General features: G+C 39.3%; 1 protein-coding gene across 4 annotated transcripts in view; it reads right to left on the bottom strand.

Annotated features, from left to right (window-relative positions):
- LOC146493684 (CMP-N-acetylneuraminate-beta-galactosamide-alpha-2,3-sialyltransferase 1-like) overlaps positions 1–20,825 on the bottom strand; it is a 100,860-nt gene that overhangs the window by 46,195 nt on the left and 33,840 nt on the right. The window contains exons 3-6 of one of the 4 annotated variants that reach the window (XM_085148775.1): positions 14,382–14,504; positions 11,465–11,590; positions 6,087–6,779; positions 2,701–2,894 (exon numbers count right to left, since the gene is read on the bottom strand). In XM_085148775.1, the coding sequence (XP_085004901.1) occupies positions 2,701–2,894; positions 6,087–6,377 (485 nt within the window). In that variant the 5' untranslated portion in view covers positions 6,378–6,779; positions 11,465–11,590; positions 14,382–14,504. Of the gene's footprint in view, positions 1–2,700; positions 2,895–6,086; positions 6,780–11,464; positions 14,331–14,381; positions 14,505–20,825 lie in introns of those variants that run through there. The other 3 variants (XM_085148776.1, XM_085148777.1, XM_085148774.1) reach the window with 3 other exon arrangements.

Here is a 20,825-nt window from a genome sequence, read left to right as displayed (position 1 = left end):
GAAATATCTAAGAAGTAGAGTTTATTATTGTATTTGGAAGGATTGAAACATACATGTTGCTTCAGTGTTGGGATGTAGGCATGCCTGATGTTCTTTATGGTAGTCATAACAACAACCAGCCACTTGAAAGGCAAAGTAGCTAAGCTTCAGTTAGCAATCATCATTATTGATGCCAGCTGCCAGCCAACTTTCTTCTTCTACAACTAATAGACTGGTTATAAATGATGAATGAAACTACAGCGTGGGCTTCAAAGCAGAAGCCTTCTTGTTAGAGTGCAAAAACCCTGCCTGATATATTGACCTTGATATTTAGCTACTTGCTGATCTACTGGTGTCTGCATTTATAACAAGCGATAAATGGGATTTTAAAAAGTAAAAAAGAGAAGGGAGAAACAGCCTTCAACCATGTAATCCGGGCTGATATTACACATTTTGTCCACCAGGGGCACTCTGCAACTTGGCATCACACGTTTGGAAACGCACAAACAAGGAACTGATCCTAGCAGAGTCAGGGAGGACGTAAACAAGTACTCCACAACTTCTTGTGGCAATAAAATACATTTATTCTGCACCCCCATATTTCTATTATTAACTAAAAAAACAACAATAAAAATACAAATAATTTCACATAAAAATATTTAGAATGTCTGTTTATCCTTCTGGATAATGTAATGTTACATTATCCAGAACCAACAGTTTCTCTATTGCTATCGATAACTCACCGGTCTTCGTTTCTTCCTCTGTGAAAAGTTTGGGTGTCATCCTCGACAGTACTCTATCTTTCAATTCACACATTAATAATATTACTCGGTCTGCATATTTTCAATTACGCAACATTAATCGTCTCCGTCCTTTTCTCACCCCACATGCCACAGCCTTGTTACTTCCCGGATTGATTATTGTAATTCACTTCTTTTTGGTCTTACTCAAAAATCCACCCACAAGCTCCAACGCGTCCAGAACTCTGCTGCCCGTATTATCACCAGGACCCCTTCTGCCCACCACATCACTCCTGTCCTGCAGCAGCTTGATTGGCTCCCGGTCAAATATCGCATCAATTTCAAAATACTCCTGCTCACATTTAAGGCTATTCATCATCTCTCTCCTCCATATCTCTCTGACCTGGTTAAGATCACCATCCCATCTCGTTGTCTCAGATCTTCTTCTTCCCTTTCACTCTCTGTCCCTTCCCCCCGTCTTGCAACCATGGGGAGCCGGGCTTTCAGCTGCTCTGCTCCACGACTCTGGAATTCCCTACCTCCTGATTTAAGAAACATCTCTTCCTTCTCTCTCTTTAAGTCCAAACTCAAAACCCACTTGTTCAAAATAGCTTATCCCACATAACCTCTCCACTCTCCTATTTTATTTGTTAATGTCTTACGCTTTTATGATTCTGTAAACTTCTTGCTTTTATGTTGCTTTTAAGTGTACAGCGACCTTGAGTGTTTTGAAAGGCGCTTTTAAATAAAATGTATTATTATTATTATTATTATGTTTTTGATCAGCTGAAAGATTTTTAAAGCACCAAATATCTGTATCATTTTATATATAAGACAACACATTTAATTGTTCTAAAATATAAGTGGTGATCTGAGTAAAATAATAAATGGCAACAGAACCTAAGTAAATCCAAAAAAAAAATGTAAGCAAGTTATTAATTTTTCTAATTTACACTAGTCTGTAGTTAGTAAGCTACTGCATCTACTGTGGCTGTTTAAAGCTGTGCTCATCTTTACTTTCCCTGCACTGCCTGTAAGCACACCTCCTCACACACCACATATATATGGAGTGGTGCTGACAAAAGACAGATGGAGCAAAATAATATTAATCTAGTCAATATTAATCAAATGTTCTCTAACCATGAGTGCAATAAAAGCAAATATTGCCTTGAACATAATGAAAGGGAGTGAAAGAGAGAGATAGAAGCGTCATCATCTGAGCTCTTCAGTTAAGTCGGAATACTTAACCACAGTTTGCAAATAAATCAAAAACTACCGCAAAAATAAGAAGAAAAGCTCTCGGTATCGCAGGTCTGAAAAACCTCCAAGATACTGAACCTTCAACATTACCTTACTGCGTGGTATGTTAGCTCTCCTACTCCAAGCTAAAGCATGGCACACTTAAAGGCAGAGCAAGAAAGAACTGTATCAGTCGCACATATCGACCTGTCCCAGATACCCAGTGTTTTTAGTCAGGAGTGGAGCTGTACCAGTAGGCAGTAGGCCATATTATTAGTCAGATAATTCCAGGGTAGAGACATCCAGCTCAGTTCAACCATGGTGGGCTGTGATGCTGGGCCTCCACAGAGGGTAAAACTGCTATTGTACCAGGCTGTAATTATACTTTTTAATGTTGTTTGGTTGGGAATTTTACATGGAAGTCTTACTGCATTGTTTTTGGAATCATCCTCATGTGCCCATTAGGGGAACTGCAATTTTTGACATTTGTGTGGCAGTTTTCAGCTCAGAGGTTGGTAATTCTGATGTCTAACGACAGGCTGCACCAGTAGCTACCTTGCCCTCGTGTGATGCTTTCATAACATGAACTGACTCGTGAAGCTTGAAAAATTAAATTCAACTCTTAAATTCAACTCTGCCCAAGCAGAGTGAAGCAACAGATCCACAATTCAATTTTTTACAGTGCAGAGTAAATAGAGGTGAGAGCTTCAAAATCAAACCTCTGATTGACGTGTTTACTGACCTTATGATGAAATCACTAGAGTCGATGAGGCCACCGTAATGGGACCCCTTCAGGTTCCCGGAGTTCCCCACGACGGCGCAAGTCCTGCAGCGCTCGGGACCGGCGTCCATGTAAAGCACCTCATCGGGGATGACTTGGAACAGCTCCTCCACCACTTCGTTGAAGTTGGCCGGCTGCCTCTCTGACTGCAACCACTGGTGACAGAGCACATGCAGGCCTCAGAGACAGACACTGAGCTCCAGGGCCACTTTAAGTAGAAGTGATTGAACAAGGGCAGTGGAGCTCAAGACACCGAGCACATTTCTGAAAGAACCTGAGGGGCGGCTTAGCTCCGTCTGCGGGGGCTCTTTTGGCCCTGCTTTCTTCTGGCAGCTTTGAACTCGGAGAGACAGCAAATAAACGCAGGAATGTGCGTGTGCTGTCTGCTGAATGGATACAGGACATTCTACATCATTCTCAATTTTAAAGCATGGCTTTGGATACATGTGGTTCAAAAATTTTCCTTCAGCCTTTTCTATCATATTTAAACAACTGGGCAATAAGGTTTTAGGTGGACAGCAGGCAAGTTTAGAATATGCAGCAATTGATGCAGGAATTACATTTAGCTGTGTAACATCTAAACTGTGACAGCTCCTTGGAGAAAAGCGCTCAGATGCACCTTATGGTCATGCCCTTGCCTTGGAGCAGAGCAGGCCACACCATCTGGCCGGGCAACCGTTGATATGTGATGCTTGCCTCATCAAGCTTCCTGTGAGAAGCACTTTCTGGAATGAATAGTGACAGGAGGCAACCTTGCAGTAATTTGCCTATTCCTGCCTCTAATTGGACATGGTGTGAGGTGAATGTGGGAACACTGGATGCCTTCCACACAAAGGTAGGATAATTTCTGTGAATAGCTCTTTCTGATTTAGAGAGCTGCAGTTTAATGATGACATATAGAGAAAGTAAACGATATATTGGGCTGGTACATAAGTACTTATGTAGATGGGGCATGGGATCCATAAAACACTAAGCGCTATGGTATCCAGCGACCGTGGCTTCCTTTTTATGTTTGCTGCGTTTTATGTTCCCCACACGCGACAGGCCAAATGTAGGGGGCGTGACATCCATTAAGATTTTTTCCAGTGGAGAGAAAATGGAGGTTGATATGGGGGAAATCTCAGTAAATAACAGTAAAAAAAACCCCAACTGGGTTTCCTGTCACTCTGCATCCAAGGGCTTCTACTCTCAGGGGGCCATTTAGTCAGTGATGCCCAGCAATCACACAGGTGACAAAATCCATCTTGGAAGAGGCAGAGATAACAATTCCTCTGCTGACTGCCATGTCAAGTCATGGTGCTCATGTCAAAACAAATACATTATGTTTAGTCTGACACTAGACAGTTGCCAGATGGAGACTTCAGTGACTTGAAAAGACTGGGATGCACTGAGTTTTCACTGTTACAGTAATAGTAAGATTAAACAGGGATTTTTATGCTTTGTCTCATTTCCTCTCATGCATATATGTTACAGCGTTGGATGCTCATCTTAAGTGTGGCCAAGATTTCAAATGATGCGAGGTTGAGGTTGATTTTTTCAATTCTTATTTCCATATGATGTCAGTAGAAAAGGATTTACAAAAAATAGTAAAACATGTTCTGCTGTTTAGAGTAGGGCAGCCCATTCAGAGGAAAGTTGTCATGAAGCATTAGCCAAACCTTTTTTGAAAGAAATGAGGTCCCGCACCTTACACTTTTTGTCACTTGCAGTGATGAAAATGGTCTGATTATAATTTTGGTGAAATATTAGTCAAGTTAGTGAACTTAAAATGTTTGTGGTTTGTTATTACAAGGAAGCAGACATACAGTGTTACCAGTGATTTTGTTAACTTTCTAGCAACAAAGTCACTAAAGTAAAGCTTTTTGAAAGTTCTTGTAAAAGTTTACTGCTAAACTAGTTTTATGACTGTTTAACTGCCTACAGCAGGGGTGTTAAACATAAGGCCCGGTGGCCAGAAACGGCCCGGTTTGAGCTCAAATCTGACCCACTGGATGGGTTTGGAAAATGTGAAATATTTTTTAATATGTTTTACAACTTTTACTGATAATTAAGTTATAACCTTTAATACCACACCAAAGTATTTACGCTACCGATAAACAATTTTGCTATTTTTTTAACTACTGATTATAAAAATAGTTTTTTTTAAATGGGTATGGCTAAAAAAAGAAAAAAAAGGGACTTTCTGTGAATTAGCAGAAACTGTTTCATATTTACCGGACAGTGAGAGCAATGAGCTACCAGAACTTTGCAATTTAAGTCCAAAGAGTCATGTTGGCAAATTTCCTTTCATTTACCTCAGCAACATTTCTTTATCATGTAGAAAAACTGACATGTACTGTTAAAAAATTGTACTTCTTTTCCTTATAATAAGATATCTACATGTATATTTAACCTTCTTTACACTGACTTCACTGGTCCCGGTGTCCTGCCAAGGTAGGTATCCCCGACAAAATTTGATTCCCCTGCGTCGGGAGCACACGTTGGGCTCTCCAAATCACAAACAAACAGGATCTCACATTCTTGATTTTTAATTCCCAAACACTTCTTATAATGACTTATTACTCCTGAAACTTTGGAGGTTTTAGCTCTTTAAACAGTAAAGTTACAGGAGGATACAAATAGTTATCAAGCAAAATGTCCTTGGTTTGTTGAAATAATCCCATTGAATACCACGTGAGAACAATAAATGTATGATTTTCTGTTGTACCGCTCAACAATGCAATGCAACAACACTCATTTTTCACTTTTTTTCAAAACTAAAACATCACTACATTCATGTCTACTTGACTGTAATGGAGGCGGAGTAAACTGGATCCGCTCTCCCTGCACAGCGAACGCTCCCGACGCAGGGGAAACAAATTTTGTCGGGGACACCATCCTCGGTACAACATCGGCTCACTTAAGTGGCTAACACTAAGGCCTACAATGTAACAGGAGTTTGACAACCCTGGCCTAAAGTGTGATGGAGACAGATTCCAGTAAGTGAACAGTTAAAGCATCTTTTACACTTTCAAGTCATGTATGGAAAATGTCTCTCGTTATCTACAGATTTTCTGGGAGAGAATTTCCATATTCTCCATCTCGCTTGTTAAATATGAACAAATTGTGCGTGGGAGTTTGCTTCACAACTTGATCCTGGTAAGGACTTTTGGATTTGAAACAATCAATGTGGCAAAAACAAATGTGTCGTGGAAGCATTACAGCAGTGTGTGAACTCTGTTCTTTATTCATGATCTTTCCTTTTCAGCACCTCGACTTCTCTTGAATGCTGAATGTGCTTTTTTATTACCAGTCTTGTGTAGAAACAGCATTGCAAATTCCCCCCACACACATCCCCTGAATCTTACCTGCCACCACTTAAAGGTTTCATCCGAGAGGGCACTGTTCTCTCTGGTCATCAGAGGGTGGATGGACTGATTAAAGCGTTCGGCGAACCACGGGTCATCCTCCAGCTCTGCTATGCACTGACGACAGGCACACAGCCCTTTGGAGAAGAAGTTGTCCGACAGGCGAAATGCGTACTTAAAGAAGTAGAGTGAAGGGTCCCGGAAGGTATAGCTGAACAGGAAAGTTGTAAATGTAATCACACAAAAAAGGAGAGCAAAAGTCCTGATTTTCCTGACTTTGAGCAGAGGCATGTTGTCAATAGTCAAAATCCGCTTGTGGGAAACTCTGAGAGTGCAACAGAGAAAAGTAGCATCACGATAAATCTAGAGTCCAAAAGGTGTGAGAAAAAAGCAAGCCCACTGACCACATGGTACAGGTGACTCAGATGTGTCAAAACACGGCGTCAAAATGACTTACACTGGTGCGGTTATTTTTCAGACAACTCGGGGTTTCAGTCAAAAACGTCCTTAATTAAATCCATCAATGTGACTTCTTTGCAGATTCCTTTCAAATCAAAGGAAGATAAATCTGCTGTGTGGTTCTTCCAGCCTGGTTGTCCCAGGTTTATGAGTGTAAATCCGATTTACTGACTGCTCCGATGTTGACTCTTTGAGGTCAGTGACTGTTGTGTCATCCATTGTTTAATAATCCACCTAGAAGGCAAATAAAATGACATTGTGTAACATAACTTCTTGAATTCCCCCAGCTCACTGACAAACCACTTAAGCGTAGGGTTAGATTGCATTTTATGCTAAGAAAGCCTAGAATCAGAGATTACAACATGTTACCCTTAAAATCAAGTTTTTTTCCACCATTCTGGCCTTAGAGTACCTGTATCATAGGATATCCATTTGTGTGTCGAATAGGAGAATTCCATACATAGGTTTACAGGCAAACCTAATACTAACCCTAATCCTAACCAGCTGCGGTCTCAAGGCTGGAGCCGAACAAAAACACCCTGATAACGACTGTGTTTAGACTGTTCCCCCCATTCCATGCAAGGCCACCTGGGTTGGCTGGAAGACTGTTTACTTAGCCTAGCAGGGCGAAGGACACTGTCTATACACTGTCTCGAACTCTGGACACGCACACACATACATATACACTGATATGCACACACTCATCCCCCCTCCCTTTCCAAACGCCTTCGGCGCTTATTCCCTTCCGATGCTGACGGTGGATCAAGGAGACCAGCGCACAGGCTGCAGGCCCGGATATACTGTCTAAATCGGCTGTATCTCACCCTTTACCCACCCCTGTTGCTTGTCATGTGTTTCTTTGGTGCATTAAGAGTTTTTTTCATGTGCTATGTGCAGAGGTGTTTTTTTCTGTTTTCAAACTGATCTCCCTGTTGGAGCTCAGTCTGGGGGGAGTTTTTTTTTTTTCCTTATCTTTCCTCATGTGGTGCATCTTTCCATTATTATACCTCTCTGACCTGTCTTCCCCATGTGATGTTTTGTGTAATGTATGTATGGTCAGAGGGTAAGATGGCGCCGCCATTGCGTGCAATAGGTATATCATAATAAAGGTATATCAAATCAAATCAAATCAAACACATTGCCAGAAAGCTGGTGGCTCAGTACACATCACAACACACATTCTTCAAAGCTGCCTTCTTGTAATTTCACAGCACTAACAGTTCCAAGAGGAGACAATTTGAAAGACTGTGAAAAATGTTTTCTTTATTTTTCTGTTGTTGCCAAATTACACAGGATGCATCAAAGTCTCTTAGCTCTTAAAAAAGACCATCATCAAAAACCATAAATGTCTTCAGCAAAATCATATCAGCTTTTCTGGAATGAAACAGGAAACAACCGTAATCCCCTTTTTAATCCCCCCACCCCACTGTGGCATACATAAAAAGACAGACTGAACATAGAAATCATTGACTAACTGGAGAATAACTACTTTTTGGTTGTAAAACTCCAGTACGAACAGTCACGCTGCTGTTTTCATCCATGTTTCTTTGCAGACATTAGTATTGCAGTTTTGCACTTGCCATCAGCATCATTAATTAGGAATATCAACAATGAACTAGCTAGCTACCTAGCAACCTGGCCGGTTGGCCAGTCAGCTGGTAAAACATGAGAAACACGAGACAGGCACACCTGGAGTCTGCTAGTTTGCATCGGGGAAACATTTAGATAAAAAACAACTACCCTGCTACATCCAAAGGTGGGTTACCGACAGCAAGACCTGCTTGTCGGTACTACCATGCACTACCGGATACTACCATGCGAGTGGCAACATCAAGGGTTAAAAAAACGGAAGGAAATACAGAAGTGCCAAAAACTTCACCTGGCTACTTGAGGCTACTGTAGATCCAAAAGCGAGTTACTTCCTATAGTCTGTTATATTAAAATGCTGAACATCAAGCCATTTAAAAGCATGTTTAAAACGTGGTACGAATAATGGTTTGGGCCCTTTGTAGATGGGTTATTGTCCCTCAATCATATTCGATGTGGGCAATACTTCTTTTACAAACATGCATGGATTGCTCGCTATGTGTCAGGTCACTTTTGGTGATTGAAATTCTAGCATTTTTTTGTAGTCTCTGACTCTACACTAATTAGCTGATATATGCATCTTTGAATTGCAGCTGTATAATTTATAGGCACAGTTTGCTAACCAAGCATGACAGCATTAGCTTAAAACGTACCACTGCATCCTGTCACCCAAACATGGTAACAGCTGGCTCCAACAACAGTTAAACAAAATAAATAACTTGGCAGCAGGATTAAAAATAATTCTTAGACTTCAAAATGCACAACCCAAAATCAGGGGCTACTGCCTTAATTTTATACAGTCTTTGAGACCAGAGAATAGCTAGTTAGTTGGGATAAGCTGACAGATACAGCGTGATATTTACTCGTCTCAACAATCCCATTTTGATGGAAAAAAGGCATCAAGGTACAGATGCATGGGGACAAGTGTTTGGTTGGCCCTAGCTAATTGGATTTGGTGTTAAATCTTTTTTTTCTTTTATAATTAGACACCTTCACATTCATTCGTCTAGGCAAAATAAGAATATTCCCTTCGGAGGGTAGATTTATGGTGAAACTTCACTTTTAAGGAGACAGCAGATCAGCACATCATTACATCATTGTTACAACATTAGTGGTTATTTGCCTCTCCAGCCAGTTTGGCCTCTTCCTTTAGCTCTAAACACATTTTAAGGTCATGAGTCCACTGTGATTGTTGCAGCAGCTAACGTCTGGATTAACTTGCTTATTTTCCTGAAAAGCCATAACACTTCTGGAACAAGATAAAAATTGAGATATTTGAGCAACAGGTTTGGTGAAAACCAAATGCAACACATCATACCAACTTTCAAGCACGGTGGTAGAGGCGTAATGATTTGGGCCTGTTTTGGAGCCACAGGAAGTGGGCAACTTGCTGTCATGGAGTTGACCAAGAACACCTCAGAATATCAAAGTATTCTAGAGTCAATCTATTCTAGAGGTTATCTGTCTGGTAGGGGTGGGGGGAAAATCGATACTGTGTAGTATCGTGATATTTTGTTTGCTAATAATGTATCGATACAGGGATAGCAGAAATCGATATTTTGTTACAAAAAAAAGTTTTGTGGACTGGAACATGCTCTGACTTCAGAGCATGTTGATCCTTTTTCTGAGCAAGAATCCTGACATTCCTTCACTGTCCAAATGTGTTTAACTTGACAGTTTACTTATTTTAATTTAAGACATGTTTTATTTTAATTAAGTGTAAAACTTTTTTATTTAATGCAAAATTATATTTTGTTTTAATTTACTTTCAAACTCTTCAGTTGCTGAATGGGCTGCATAGTTTTCATAAATTGCATAGTTCAGAATAGCTATAATTGTACCAGATGGTTGCATTCAGTTAAGTTGGACTAGACTGTAATACAAACCATTCAAGTTTGTCAACAATAAAACTGACTGAAATGAGAGAAATACTGAGTGTGAGACTTTGATATTAGATAAAATGAATATTGATAAAGTTTACCTTTATGTACAGAATCTGAATATCGCAAAATATTTTAAAAAATTGCAATAATATCGTATCGTGCGTTAAGTATTGTGATAATATCGTATCGTGGGATGTATGGTGATTCCCACCTCTACTGTCTGGCAGCTAAAGCTTGGCCAAAATTGCCTCATGCAATAAGACAATGATCCCAAGCACAGGAGCAAACAGAATGGCTGAAAACAGAATCCAGGTGTTAATCCAAGCAAACCTGATCAGGACCATTAGAAACCATTAGAAACATCTCAAAGAACTGAAGTAACGCAAAAAAGAGTGGGACAAAATTCCACAACAATTTGAAAGACTAATAAAGTCATGCAGAAAATGATTAACTTAGTGCTGCTGAAGGTTGTTTTACAAACTACTAAATCATAGAGTGTATTTGTTTTTTTACAGGACTGCTTAGAATCCCGTGAAATTTTCTGTTTTGCATGGCTGTATAATGTATGGTTTCAAAACTAGAGGTTGAACAGAATAAAAATCTAAAAGTCTTTTTTTTTTTCAGAAGGATCAGAAGGGCTTCCCACTGTCCACAGGCCTCTAGGCCAGGGGTCTCGAACTCCAGGCCTCAAGTGCTGGTGTCCTGCAGGTTTTAGATGTGTCCTTGTCCTCCAACACAGCTGATTCAAATGGCTAAATTACCCCCCCAACATGGCTTGAAGTTCTCCAGAGGCCAGTTTTAGATAACCACAGGATGATATCTAAAACCTGCAGGACACCAGCACTCAAGGCCTGGAGTTGCCTACCCCTGCTTTGGGCCAATACCCAGAATGCACACTGGATAATCCACAAATCCCAGCAAAATCAAGACCAAAAAACCCCGAAAAAGCAAACAGAAAGAAGAATTTGACCACGGTAATTATTATGTGATATAATATGACAAGCCCTGTGTTTAAATTCAAATACATTTACAGCATGACATGTAGTGTCAGTAAAAGCGTACTCAAACTGCTCCATGAGGGGTGTCTGCTAAAAATAGTTGGGAAGCAATAGTAAAAACCACGTTCAACCTACTACGGAGCCTATAGAGTTATTCAGAAACACACTGCTGATAAAATTCCCAGAATATCATTAAGTATTTTTTGGAGCATGGCTTTTCTTGACGCACAAAGCAGGCAGACCTCCTGGGGTTTCATTTCCAACATGAAAAGGCCACCTCTGCCTCTATCCAGGGCCCGGGCTTCATTGTGATGTGCAGTGGTGTTTAGGATTCCACAAATACCTCTATATTTAGGTAACAGCAGATTTACACTGGAGATAAAATGCATTCATTGCAATGCAGGTCGAAAAAGACATCAGAAAAATGAACCCTAGAAAACATGCAACCTACCCTTTGCTCTTAACAATTTCAGAGCGAGCCTGCCATATAGAAGATCTGTGGGAAACTCCATTACAACGAGAGAAAGGCTGCAGGTCTTTCCTGATTAGAAATTGATCAGGTCATTCAAATTCCACCCTGGAGGGAAGCAAAGAGGATTGGGTTTAAGACTGCCTGAAAAAGACTACACAGCGACACAGCTTGCCTGTTGATTTCATTCTCGCTATCGGAGCAGGAAAACAAACTGTACAGGCATTTATCTGCTGCACTGACACAGACCAATGCACAGGCAGGCTTAGAAGTGATCCCGTCTGCTGTTTGAGAGTCAGTAACTCACGCCGCAGCACACATTTGCATAGAGCCCAAGGTTGGTTATTGTCAAAGGCAGCGAGTTTGACAAGGATACCTGCGGACACGTCTAATGGACATATCAATGAATGCCTACTTCTATAAAACAAGCTGTTGACTCCACTCAGTTTGAAGCTCTTTGGCATTAAGGGTGCAGGTAGATGGGAGAGTGAGCAGAATTTATTCTCAAACAGGTGGCGCCTCCCCGCTTTTGACAACACACAGACTGTCATCTCGCTCCTCTGACCTTGTCCGACTGAAGGCTGGCAACCCTGCGTTGATCAAAGATTGCCAAGCTGAGACAGCAAAGCATCTGTTCACACTTCACAGACTCCAGGGGGGTTTAGGGAGAGAGAGGGAGGGAGAACGAGATGGGGTGGCAAACAGTAAAGAGGGGGAAAAAAAGTGCACCCACCCACCCCCTCCTAATCTTCAGTTCTGAGAAGTCATCAACTTTGCGGGGTGTAGTTACAGTAAAGTGTTTTCAGTTTGTGTTCTGTGGAAATTGTTTTTTCTCTCCGGCTTAGCTCTGCCACAATTTTAAAAATCAAAATTCTGCAGTTTTTAAACTCCTTTGTATTATATAGTTGAGAAAGGTATCTGCTGAGCTGAGAACTTGCTGAGTTAAACCAAGCCTCTTAGTTGGAGTTAACTCTCAAAAGTGCTGCAACCACTGTTTCAATGTCATTTTTACATAAAAATAATAATATACTTGCAATGTGGCACACTGCCAGACTGAGTGAATGGGTAATCTTTTCATGTAGGAAGGAAAAATCTCCCCCCTTGTGTTGCAGAACAAGAAAAGTCTTCATTCATGGGACACTTTATAAAACTAAATGCCTGATTGTGTCAAATATAAATAAGTAATCCTAATTTACAGCAACACTGTCTAGTCAACAAAACATCCATCCAGCCATCATTTTTCACAACATAAAATAATGTGCGTTTGATTGCACATGATCTGATATCCCTATGTTGGTGTCGTTCCTGCATCATGTTGGTCCTGGATCAATATTGCATCTGACCAATCACATTGTCAGCTTTTAGTTAGCCAAGAGGTGACATAATGCTGTAAAATGCTGTCACAAGGAGACGAACATGTGTAACCTAAATTTAATAACCTAAAAATCTTCAACCTTATCACTTGTTGTAGAATATTTTTGTATAAACAAAGGTATCCTTTCCCCTCCATGTCCCAAAGCTATAGCATCACAGTGATGTGTCTGGTAAGCTGCCATGCTGATCAAATACAAATTAACTCCTTACAGTTCCTGTTGGATCTATCATCACCCACTGATTTCTGGATTGTATGGCAAAAGGCATAGCGGTTCTTTGAAACCAGGAACTGCTAACTAGTGAAACCAGTTATCATTAAAGATATCAGTAATCATTCATTCATGTTACCCCAACTTTAAAAAAAATATAGTGATATCCAAGTCCCAGCCTGACTGCAAACTAAAAGTCAAACGCAAACCCACCTGATTTTAGTAATGCTTCAATATTAAAAATATCAGTTGTTTTAACTTAAATATGAAGTGATTAATTTAGACAATAGTGAGCGTCACACTTCAGCGCCTTTCTCTGTGGTTTAGTTGGTTTCTTTTTGTTGCACCTTCGGTTTCAAGAATCAGTTTTTCTTATTTACCAGTCATTACTCTAGGTTATGTGTGGGTGGGGCAGTGTGTCACCACCACTGCTGCAATTATTGATCATCATGATTAGTGGACCAGGCTCCAGTAACTACCCTTTGTTTATAGAACGTTGGCATACACCCTTTGCCTCACAGTTCTCCCTCTAGCTCTCATTACAAGTCGGCCACTTGTCCCTTTCGATTTGAAATACTGTCAGACTTTTAGTAGCTTAGAAACACATAGGAGTACAAGAGTGGCTCATTTTATAACACATTCTTTACCTGCTTAGTTAAGCTAAGATAGCCCAGTATCATGTGGAAAAGCCCAATGTGGCAACACTGAAGCAGGGAAGATGTGTCCGCATCACAGGCTGTATATAAATGACAGGCGTATTGTTTTGTGGATTTTAAAGCCTTGGTGTTGGCATTTTGGCAGCATTCTTCTTGGTATTTTGAAGCCAGAAATGACCAGTGTTGGTTTAGCTCTCCAGAGAGTAGAATGCTAGCTTATCGGCTAATGCTAGCAAACTTGGTTAGCAAGCTGCATTCTTAAACTGCAGTAGTGCATCACATATATATGCAAATCTGTGCCAAGCTACCGAACCACATTTTCTTTGACTACCTGTAACATTAAATCAAATATCTCCATTAAATATGATTAAAATGATGCTACACTGAAATTCCCCTACTATACAACTGATAAGCTATTTTTATAAGGCCATTGAAATAAACCAGCTCAATGCACGAGTTAATCTTTTGGAGGTATTTCATCTGTCATACTAGCTAACAAAGCTAGAAAATTCAGATAAGTAGCATATCTCACAATTTGATGGTTGTATAAATGAATAATAATACTCATCAATTTTCTTTCTGCATCCACTGTTACATTATATCATGTATTTTTGGAATTAGCACACATTGAGCTTTCACTTTAGAACCACAGCACCTTACCAAAGGATAGTAGGGAAACTTTTTTTGCTGACCAACGCTAGACTCCCACTGTGAACCCAGAATCCCTTCTGTTCCAAATGAATGATGGGGCAGCATTTCTTCATGCAGGGCTGCAGCCGATCTCTACATGGCCAAAAGAAGAGCATTTATAACGTGAAACCCATCTGAATGACAAAATGCCTTTACTTTCAACAACACGTACAGCCAGTGATGATATATAGTCCATGTCTGAAAAGGGCTTTAGAAACACTCATTGTACAAATATAGGAGCCTACCAGCTCAATTATTTAATAAAACAACATTATAACAAACCTAAGTGTAAGAAAACCTCTTTTATCATCAGCATTCAATATCCCAAAGTGCACCAGGCAGGATGAATAAGAAAAGCTGTTTAAAGCAACCAAGAAGAAATCCAGAGGGATTTTCTGTGAAATTTCTGCTTCATAACTAATAATACCTCTCAGAGAATAAAAAAATGAAACAGCTCCAGATTTTACATTTGATGGCATCACATCTATGAGTCTTCATGTTCTGGTCTCTGCCTTTGATGGAGAGTATTTCATTTTCACAGTTATTGACTTTCAGCTCAGTGCTCTATTTTAATAAAAGGGGGGTTATGGTTATGTTTCTTGCTCTAGCAGATAAAGAGGATTCCAGGGTCACTGAGGGATTGAACAGTGAGGGCAAAGTCTTCTGAGGTGATTTGAATAAGCTGAGAAATGTTTTTGAGGTCAGTTCACACATGTGAATGGAGCATGGGATCAGTTGGTAGATTAGTTCATTCAGCTGGACCTGGCTTATATAAAGGGGGAAAAAAACATAGCATATAACCTCCATCATTTTTAAATTCATCTTAACTGTATAACCAGTCCTTTAGATTGTCAGGTTTTGTTTTATTACTTTAAACACAGAATATGTGGATTGGAAAATACACAATATTCTACATACTGCACCTTTAGTAGCAGTTTCCATGACTCTGACAGGGCTGCAAATGACACCCTTTTAAATTTCAGTGGACCAAACAGGAAGTGGAAAGCGATCACATTTAAAACAAGACTGTTTATCTAACGCCCGACATTTTGAAGGTGAGAATATTGTTTGCCCAACAGCAATATCTATTTTTAAACAGGAATGGTGTGTGTGTGTGTGTGTGTGTGTGTGTGCTCTTCTTGATGTGCTAATTTTTATTTTTTGAAGGCTAGTTGTTTTCAAACGTAATAATAGCTCAAAGAAAATATCTAGTATGAAATTGTATTTCAGTATAAATACTAAAAGAACTTATACTAAATTTATTGTTTGTGAAAAAGTGAATATACTGTATTCTTCTACATTTAGTATTTCATCTACTTCACTGAGTGTCTTATTAGTCTTTTAAATACTCACCAATAAAACATTTAATACACATTAAATAGCATAAACTTAACCACTGTTGGGCTCTAATTACTACCTGAGGCACAGATGAATAGATATATAGATAAATAAAACTGATTTAAAAGTTAAGTGCAGAAAGAAAATAGATGTAAACATTCAAAAACAAAAGCAGAGGACTACTGAAAGGCATGACGTGGATTATGTGACAGCCAAAAGTAGGTGGCATCCTTGTAACTCTAGCACACTTCTTCAATGTTATACAGACATATATAAATACGGGATGAATAATGGCAAACTAATATCTGAAACCTGCATTTTATGTATGCTATTTAGCCATTGACTTATGTTGGAAATGCTAGTTAGCCATGCTAATTAGCCACGTGGAGTTGAATGCCTGGTCGAAGCTAAATAGCTTGTGAGAATTTGCCAGCTGGAATTTACTAATACTTTTTTTGAAAAGAAAACTTCAAAGCATGAAAGTTATCCTTTTTCATTGTTTGGCAAATTAATACTCAACTGAAGACTGATGTTACGCTTTATTTTTAGTCAATATCAGCATGTTAGCTTAACACACTGGAAAAAGTCAAACAGGTAGCCTTAAAGTTTAATCCTTAACACTTTACATCTTCTTTATTTTATTCATACAAAAAAGGAGTACAAAATAAAAACATGTCCGTTTTCTTTAGCACCCACTTTGGTTTTCTTCACTTGTTATTCAAATTGTCACCTCTCGCCGAGGAGGTTATTTTGCTTATGTGCGTGTCATTCTGTCTTTCACGTTAGCTTGAAACGCTTTAAATGAATTCTAAGAAAACGTTCTAAGGCTGTAGATTCGGGTCATGTTAAGAAGCCATTAAAGTTTATAATAAAGTTTTCAAGGTCAACTTCCTGATTAATTGGTCAAAAAACAGCAACTTTATACAAGCGTGGTGTGTTTAGTCAACATATAGAAAGTACTGTATAAAGATTAAAAACATCAAGTCACACTTGATCTTTAACCTCTCAATCAATGTCAAATTGATCATAAAACAAACTTTACTAAACTATGAAATGAATGCTACACATATACTAAATAAATAAAAAATAATTGTACTCCAAATGATCTCAAGCATATGAAAATTGGTTTCAAGAAGTAGGCAAATCAGAAAATAAGGAAAGCCTGCACTTTGCACTTGTTTTTACTGGACTGCAAACTACTTAAAGTGCATTTCGAAAGAACAAAGAAGTAAAAATATATACAATACTATTTCCCTAAAAGCTAATGTTGCTCAGAGGTGTGTTTTACATTACGTTTTATTCTGGGGTGTCTACCCAAACCAATTTTGGGGAGTTATTTGAACCTAACCCTAACCAGTCATTAGACTTATCTGCCTAAATCTATCAGTTTTAGACAGCTCTAAAACCTTTCAATGCCAACATACAGGTTTGTCAGGGATTAAGAGCAGGGTAGAGAGAAGTAAAACATCACCTCTGGTACTAATAGAGTCTCTTCTGGTGGTCTGACAACTGCTCAGAGCCAGAAATAATCCAGCAAAGCACAACATGAAACTTTTGTTTTCCAATCTGCGCTAGGCTAAGTTAACTGACTGCTGGCTTTTTATTTAATGAAGAGCTATGAGAGTAAGATTGATTGTCAAATACAAATCTCTCACAGAAAGCGTATTTTCCTGAAACCATTCCTTTTATGTGTTCCACTGTTTTCAGGAGGAATCACTAGGTTTACATCCAGAGCCAACGGCAGTGTAGTCATGGGATCTGTCGAAAATAATAACACAATATGAAAACTTGGTTGTTATTTAAGCCTGAGGTCTACAAGTTTCATAACGTTAATGCCTTCATATTATATATGAAAAAATAGCTGTTTTAAGAATGGTAGATTATATGCCACCACCACCACATACACACACACCTCCACTGCTCTTTTGAAAAAAATATCAAACTTTACATCACACTCCACCTCTGGGCATGTCGCATCATTTGACTGAAGGTCACTGGGTTTGTCACACTCTCTCACAGTAACTAGAATGTGTACATTTTAAACAAATAAAGCATCTCACTACTGCACAGCTGCACGCGTGGAAAGAAATGCTTTCCGTGCCCTTGATCTCTCGTAGACTTGCGTAAATGTTTGTGACGTGCTTCACTGCTACAAAGCAGCACAGATTCTTTCCATTTACATCACCGCCTGCTTTCTTCTTTAACGCCCTCGCTGAAATCAGGTTTACTTTTATTAACACGGCCGTAATAAACCTTTACTCATTTGCCCTGAGTCAGCAGCTGATTATATATCTAATTTTATTGCTGCAAAATTACATTATCCACTCACTTTCACTCTCTCATTGCATTTCCACTGATTACTGCAGACTTTCATTCGTCACATCCTTCACAGCCCTCCATGTACCTGCAGTTGCCTGAAGCAATAAAGTTTCTCTGGTGTGTTAACTCCCTGTGAGGCTGCCTTATTCACTTCAGGCTGATGTCACCAAGTACAAACAGAGAGCAGTGCACTTTGAGATGAATCTTCACACCATGTTTCCAAGCAATTCCCTCAGCTCAGGCTTCCCATTTTAAATGCCTTAACATACCCCCCCACCCCATTCCTTTCCCTCCAGCTTGGTTCCAACTACCTCACTCTGACAGTATCACATATATTCTGTGCCATGTTGTGCAAGCTTCTAGCGATATATGATGTTTACACAGTGAAATATTTAAAACTCTGTACTGTTTTTTATGGCTGTACTAGTCAATCAAATAAAAGATGTCTTGTGCAATTTCTCTAAACCACCCCCTCTCCAAGTTTGGTACCTTTGAATACTTGGCTTCTCTACTAGAATTGAAAATAAGCTTTTGTCAGTTCTGAATGTTTTCATGTAGAGAATAAGTTTGCAAAGAGCGACCCAGCAGGCCAGGACGGTTTTGAATTCATTTTTGAATATAGGGTTAAAGACTGTGTCAGCAAGGGTTTAAAGGTTAAATTCATTGACTGATATAAAGAATCAAGGAAACAGACTGCTATAAAGGGTAAACGCTTAATAATTTTTATATCATAGTTGAAAACCAGCCAAGAAAATTTCCGATGAATGAAAGAAAGGCTCATGGATACAGCGATTATACTTTCACCCTGAGCTCAGAGACCACATTTGGACTCCAGCATGGAACCTGATTTTCTTATTACTTTTACACCGCTTTCATTCATTAGTTCAGGCTTTTTTCAAACCTCTGTTTTCTTAGTTGCCATGGTGATTTTACATCCCAGAAGAGTCTTGTATTTCCTATTTAAATACATTTGTTTAAAAGTCATGCTGGCTGTAATGCAAACAGGGGGAAAATGTGTTGCGTTCTTGTCACTACTAAAAGTTTTGCCATGATACATGCTTCAGTTTATGTCATGATTTCATTTCTATTGGATCTTTTCTTGTTTTGCATTTGTCAAATAAACATTGCTACCTCAGCAAGTGCAGCAACTTTTAAAAGCTATTTTTGTGTGCGTTATTTTACTAACTCCTGGCACTTCTACTGAAGATTTTTATCATTCAAAATGAGAAAGTTTTTTGCTGCAAAATGAAAAAAAAACCCACAAAAGGATCAGAGCCCCTTTTTAAGACCATCCCTTTCTGTAGTGCTGCACAACTTTTAGGCTTAGATTGCTCTTGGCAAATGCTATTCTGATCGCCTGCGTGTTCAAATGGTGATTTAAACTCTTACTTTCTCTTTTTTTCTTTTTTTCGCCTGCCCGTTTGGTTCTTTTACCATCAGAATGGTTGTCTAAAGGCAAAGAAAGATGCCCAACAGATTTACTTTACCAAATGGACCATCCCAGCCATGCCGTATTGGTCTATTTGATTCACCTTTGCTTTTTGCTTTTTCCGTGGCCCTTTGCCAAATGTCTTCCCCTTTCTCTCTCCTGTCCGTCTTCACTGTACCCTTTCAAAATAAAACTGTAAAATATTTTTTAAAAAGGGTAATCTTTGGTGATCTCTCACTGAGCATGCTTGTTTTGTTCTTGTTGCTTTTTTGACAGCTACAAGAGTTTTTATTATAATAACAATGTAAGGCGTTTTGCCAGATATAACTGTCACAATGCATTAAAATTTGGGGGGCACTAGCAAGAAAACTGTCAAGATTCAAGAGATTCAAGATTCAACGTGTCAAGTCAATGCTGCCACACAGGTCCATTGGGGCTTCTGTACACACCCAGTTATTCTAGTAGAATCCTTTCTCTGTGCCTTAACATAGTTAAATTGTAAATGAAAAACTAAAGAGCCAAGGTTGGGCTGCAAGAGGACAGTGGACAAATTTAGGCACAGTTGGGTTTTTTTACTCAACGTCTTTTACTCAGTGTTGCGTCTATTGTGTCCTTCTGTAATTCCAATTTGACAAATACTGTGTACCAAAGAGAAGCCGTCTTCTGATGTTTATAATGCTGTCACATGCTTGCAGATTGCAGTTGGTTGTACACTACAGGTAAATCTTTCACTAGAACAGAGCCCCATGAAATCTGTTTAACTCCCTGATTGAGGCTTTTGTGCCATTTTGCTGTTTGGAACATTGTGTTTGGTTGTCAAACACAACAAACACAAGTCGATGTTCACTTTAAATATTTTTTCTTCACTCTGCTATAGTGTCATGACACACACACAAAAAAAAAAAACATGAATGTGATAATGAAGCCCCCCATTCCAAAAAACACACGAGGTACAGGTGCACATTTTGTACAAACCATTTGCCCTCTCTAACTCGGTATCGGCCAGCTAATGATTTTCAGATTTGATGAGCTCTTTGTGTAGTAAAAAACAAACTCAGGTAGAGGCAGGCACAGCTACAGCCTCCTGTGAAAACTGGGTTTGATGTTCACTCTCAAATGAAAATCTCTGACCAATTTTGCATGCAGTCAAATGTCGTCCGCTCCCGTCCACGCACATTAACTGAGAGCAAGGTGGACAGAATGTAAAGCAGGCTGTGATTATTAATGTCTGTTGTCAAGCACATTCTGTGTCCAAAATGAGACGTCTCACTCATTAATCATTAACAAAAATGCACAATGCCTCCAATAGAATGAAATGTGTAGTTCAT

Source organism: Neolamprologus multifasciatus, chromosome 22 (assembly GCF_963576455.1).
Source record: "Neolamprologus multifasciatus chromosome 22, fNeoMul1.2, whole genome shotgun sequence".
NCBI classification, from domain to species: Eukaryota; Metazoa; Chordata; class Actinopteri; order Cichliformes; family Cichlidae; genus Neolamprologus; species Neolamprologus multifasciatus.
The sequence above is the reverse complement of the archived record's forward strand: the minus strand, read 5'-3'. Positions and strand labels throughout refer to the sequence as shown.